Source organism: Papilio xuthus, unplaced genomic scaffold, assembly GCF_000836235.2.
Source record: "Papilio xuthus unplaced genomic scaffold, Pxut_1.1 DF826933.1, whole genome shotgun sequence".
NCBI lineage: Eukaryota > Metazoa > Arthropoda > Insecta > Lepidoptera > Papilionidae > Papilio > Papilio xuthus.
In genome coordinates this window covers 1,151,751-1,157,606 of record NW_013531716.1, presented here as the reverse complement: position 1 = coordinate 1,157,606, position 5,856 = coordinate 1,151,751, and the positions used below count along the sequence as shown (strand labels likewise).

The 5,856-nt window shown below is 31.3% G+C and overlaps 1 protein-coding gene across 1 annotated transcript; it reads right to left on the bottom strand.

Annotated features, from left to right (window-relative positions):
- Positions 1-219: 219 nt before the first annotated feature.
- On the bottom strand, positions 220-4,894 carry LOC106121977 (uncharacterized). Its single transcript, XM_013317816.1, has 2 exons — positions 4,774-4,894; positions 220-1,184 (listed from the first exon to the last, which is right to left on the bottom strand). The coding sequence occupies exon 2, from the start codon at positions 1,167-1,169 to the stop codon at positions 288-290; it is 882 nt and encodes a 293-aa protein (XP_013173270.1). The 5' UTR covers positions 1,170-1,184; positions 4,774-4,894; the 3' UTR covers positions 220-287.
- Positions 4,895-5,856: the final 962 nt, after the last annotated feature.

Sequence of the window (5,856 nt, the reverse complement as noted above, 5' to 3'; positions counted from 1 at the left end):
GCTTGTTTTAAAGATTGAGATTCCCCGTAATGTAATCACGCTGAAATGAAGTTTTTTTAATTATAACCTAATTATGTAATTGATTAAATGAGTTATTATTATATTATAATTGCTGCAAGTGATTTTAATCCAAATTAAAAATATCAGTGTAAGTTTTCGTTACATTGTGATCGGAACGTATTTTGTGTGATACTAAAAAAAACAATATTTTCAGCTCAGTTATATGATTTTAATAATTAAATAACAGGATAGATTGCACATTGAGTAGAAAAAGTGTTAAATACTATTTAATCAACGATGTTAACTTTCACTTGTTCAAGTAGTTTTGATTTCGTTCTGTTGATTTTTTTATATTTCGGATTAGCTTTGACTGATCGTCTGATACTACTCCTCGTCATAACTCGATCGAAAATCTCTTCACTGGTGTCTTCACTACCGTCGTCTGAGAAGTGATTATTCATACTTTCGTTTAACTTCTTCGGTTTGATTAGAACAGGCTCAGTTAAGCTGTCAGAAAGACCTGCATCTTCACCAGTGTTTCTTTCATCGTCACTTGTTACCTTACCATTCCTAAATTGTGGTACTAAAATTCTATTTTCTGTGAATTGTGCATCATGGTGTTTCTTTTTGTCTTCCTTCTTTTTGACTTCCCTATTACTTGGTTTGTATTTCATTGGTGAGAAATCAACCCTGCGCAGGAATCCTATTGGATCTGTAAATTTTCGACTGCATTTTCTAGTTGCTTTTATCTCAGCTTTAGTTTCGTTTTTACTTGTTATTGTTTCTTCTAATGCTACACCTGAGTCGGAATTCGAATCGACTATGTTTATGTCTGGGATTGAGAAGTTATGACTTAACTTTTTGTTAAGTTCTTCTATTATCTCAGCTTGTTTACGAATTATTTCATCTTTTTGTGTCAGTTGTACGGTGACAGATTCCATTCTTAATGCTAAGTTAATTTCATATTTTTGCAACTCACTAGATAAGAATTCCAATTCCTTTTTTCTGTTTACTTCTAATTTTTTAACTATTTCAGATTGTTTATGGTATGCATCTTTCATTTTTATCATCTCTTGCTTGTGTGTTGTTTCTAAAAATTTTATAACATTAAGCGCTTCTTGTAATGTTTTCGGTTGTGTCATATTTTCTTTGTTATCGACGGATGCCATGTTTATAAACTGGATCTGGAACAAAGAAATAACATTGTTAAGTACTTGCAAAATGTTAAATTAATACATTGGGAAAAGACGGTGAGATGATTCTTGTTTTATACAAAGGTCTTCAATGATATAGAAATGAACTGTCAGGCTAAATTTAAATACGTCCAAAAACAAATATTCGTAGATTTTGCAATATTTTATACATAAAACTATTATCTTATTCATGATAGTTTTAACTATAGCTAATATTTGGTACACATAACTTTTAAGTCTAATGAATATTTTTAAATATTTAAATTACTCCAGACTTGTGTTTCACGTTACATGAACAAATAACACCTGCTTTCCACATTCCGTTCCGCATCCTATCTTATTTCCCACATGCCGCAGGCGTGTGTTTATACATGTAGACTTACAGACCGGACCAGTATTATTATAATGTCGCATTGTCTTCGACACAAACGACCTTTTCAAAAGTAAACAATCGCTTCTTTTGTCCCATATGTTATTTGTAATAATTTTCTACGTTCATACATCGTGTAACGTCGCCTATCTTTATACAATTCTGTCTATGTATCGCTTCCATTGTTCTATAACTCAAGAATAAGCTAATGCAACACGTGTAATAACTGAAATAGCTTCATCATTTTTAGGGTTCTGTACCTCCAAAGGAAAAAACGGAACCCTTATAGGATACTTTGTTGTTCGTCCGTCTGTCTGTCAAGACCCTTTTTTCTGAAATACGTGTGAAGGTAGCAAATTGGAATTTATTTATAATAAAACGAAACTGTAAATTTTGTTTGGAATCATCATCATCATCAACTACGTCCCCACCGAGGGGCTTGGAGCCTACCCTAAGTGATTAGGCCATAGTCAACCACGCTGGCCAACTGCGGGTTGGTTGACTTCACATATATCTTTGAATTTCTATTGTTTTGAATGTTTGACGATAATGATTTTTTTGTTATGTTTACGTATTTAATAGATATATATAATATATTATTGATATAGACTATTTAATACCGGTAAGGGATTTGGCTTTGTATGTAGTCACACCGCGTTTCAACTTTTTTTATCTTCGATCTTACTAATATTATAAATGCAAAAGTTTATTGGATGTTTGTTAGGATGTATCTTTGCAACGGCTCAGGATATTTTGATGAAATTTGGCACAGATATAGAACACATAGACTACTAAAGTTTATTTTAATTTAGCGTGGACGGTGTCGCTGGCGACTGCTATTTTAGATATAAAATAAAACTATAGAAATTACTGAAAAGTTTTATTATTTTGCTTTAACTTTAAATTGACATCTTATAAATAAAGTACAATATTTTTAATTCTTTGAAGTACAGCTGTAGGTTGAAAAAGGATCAGTTAGGCGTTCAAAATAATTTACACTTCCAAGAAATTTCAATGGACATACAGAAAATTTAATCCTCAAAAGTAAAAAAAAGGTATAAGTTGTTTTAAGACCTTTTCAAGTTATCCCTTTGATAAAAGTACAAAAGGTATTGTTTTCACAAGTTCGTTATTTTATGCCTTATAAAGTTTAGTTGTAAAATTATAATAATTTAATAATTTCTTGTAACACTTTTAAGCTGTTATGTGTAAATAACATTTGCTAACTAAAAGCGGTATTTTACGCTGAATGATATTTTACCCTTGATTTGCAATCTCCAGGTCCTGGGTTCGAATCCCGCCATGTACCAATGTGTCTTTCGATTTCCGATTTACATATGTACATTTATCCGACGTTCTTACGGTAAAGGAAAACATCGTGATGCAACCTGCACATATCTGATAAGTAATTGAAAGATATATGTGAAGTCAATCAACCCGCACTTGACTAACTTAAGGTAGGCTTCGAGCTCCTTGGTGGGGACGTATAGAGAGTTGATGATGTGATATTTTGTTAATTCTTTTTGATACCCACGTGGTATTTTAGTATACCAATATTGATGACAATATTTCTAAGGAAATTCTTGATTCAATTCGTCTTCTTTGGTCTAATGTTTGGATGTTTGTTTGAAGGTATCTCCAGAACCGCTGAACGGATCTGCATAAAATTTGGCAATTAGAACATAGTCCGGAAGATAGGACAGAGACACATAGGCTACTAATTATGTTTTTTTAATAGTGTGGCAGAGTCGCGGACGACAGCTAATAGGGAATATATTTTAATTTGTAGAAACTATGTATAAGAATATTTTACCCACAAGAAATTACTGTTTTTAATTTGTGAGTAATAAACCTGTATTTGGTTAATTGTACCGTAAATGGTTAATGTGTTAGATTAGGTTAGTAACGTCCGTAACTACGTAAAATCCGTATTATGGTCAGAGTTGATGATTACGTTAATAAGAAAATAATAAGATTGAATTAAAAACAACGAAAAAGGTAGAGAAAAACCAAAGTATAGATTGTGTTAAAGAAGGGAGTGAATCCAGTTGTAGTGGTTGATAGATATGTATGGAAGAGTCTTCCATACTATGCCAAATAAGGATACGTTGATGAGTCAAATAGCGGGATTCTAACTCACGACCGCTATACCCTTAACGATTAAGCTGTCGACGCTTCTTTTTATGTTACCCTAGTGTAAAAACATGTTTTTCTTTCATAAATTATGTTCTTTGTGTATGATTGTTTCAGTTGAATTGTTGGTTGCGACTTTTATCGCGAGGAATAAGAAAAAACTTAGTAGCTTATTGTTCTTCTAAGCTATGTTCTACATCTGTGCTAAATTTAAACGAGATCCGATGAGCCGTTCTGGATATATCTTTTAACAAACAATCTTTCGGATTAGTTTTTGTAAGAGACAAATATAGGACTGTCTTGTCGCTCGTATTGGTCTAGTATTTTAATCACAATGTTATTGTACGATGACACTAAACACTACAAGCTACAGCAGCAAGAGTCTTTGTACAGCCGTATTCATAATAATAAAAATAATTGAACATGCACCAAAATAGACATTCATCTTCCAGGAATTCCTTTGTTATAAGAACCAGTTTTTAAGAGTAAGTAAACTCAAGTAAACTTTACTGAGATTCAATATTACCATGAAATTAACTAATTAATATTCGTCTGTTCTCATATTATTGTAAAGTCGGTAAACTGTTTCATTAGTTATTTTCGTTAATCGAGAATTTTTACTTTTAATAGAAATTATTATGAACTCTATATGAAGTCTTTAGAAATTAAACTTTAATTTATAAATATGTGAACCTTGTTAATTAATTTAATAAAGCATCTTAATCTAATCTAACAAAATTTAAAATGTAATTCAGTTTGAATAAAATCTTGATAGAAATACGTTAATGTGATTAGGCACTTAGAGAACTTTAATTATCCAGATTAAATTAAATTAAATAAAAATAATAATAACAATAAAATATTTGTGCCTAAAACTTTGTAAAATACTATTGTATTAATTTAAGAATTAATTTAACTAAAGCAATTATTTTTAATTAATTAAATTACGTTAATTAATTTGATCGGTTAGAATAAATGCTAATAATCAATCTAATTATAACATAATTTAATAATAGATTTAATTAAAATAAAAATTATTTAATGTAATTAAGAATTAATTGAATAATTAATATTTACCTGTCTTGATTGATCCTTAAAACAAAGGCCACATTAACTTAATTCACACCCTTTATTTCACTTTATTAAGTTTAACATCACATAACACTACCTTGGCCGGTGTCCCGATACTTACTGAACACTAAAGTGACAATAATAAATTTACTGCTCACAAGACCCATTTATTCTCTACATTTTTACAAACAATACACCTTTGCTGCAATTCAAATAAAATACAAAGGAAAATAACTTCTATTGCGATGTAATAAGGTGCTTATAGGATTATATCAGCTTAGTAGGCGAGGTGAATGACTCACGCTAAGGGCCAGTCTACCTGAGTTCTTGTAAGAACAGGTATTCCAGAAACTGGTTTCGAAGCTCTACGTATTGATAGCTCCTGGAATTAATTAGTTTGAAATTGCTTTTTGTTGAAACATTCCTGGAATTTTATTGAATACTTTCAGGAATCGGTCTCACGATTTTAAATATAAATTAGAGGATAAGGAAATGTGATATTTTCCGTTAATCTAATTATTTAGAGAACGGTATAAGCTGTTGTTCAATTTCTAGAGGCTTCTAGAACCGGTTATTTTAAAACTTTATTTATAAGAGGGGCAAACGATCAGCGGGAACACCGAGGTGTTCATCGACGGCCATGGACATCTGCAATACTAGAGGAAACGCAGATGCGTTGCCGGCCTTTGAGATGATATGCTTGTTACTTTTTGACAGAGGAAAATTTTTCACGAGGGTGTTAAAGTATACGCATATGCCTTGAATCCTGTAAGTATTTCCGTTAAATTATAACCTCATATAGCATAAACTGGTTTATTAATTTTAAACTGTAGGTATCACTCCGTTCGCCTTCTTCACTAGAGTGTCAGTAACCGTGGGTTTCTGAGACCAAAATTCCCCTTTAAAATATATAAACATATCTTTATGTTGTCAAAGATAATGACAGGGATGTCGATATGTTTTATATAGAGAATTTGGTTTGAAAAACCAACGGTAAGTAAAGATTGTAGGTTGTTAAATAAATCAATTAGATTTCTTTCTAATTGTATTGATTCACGCGACCTTGAACAAATCGTGGCTGAGTTATTC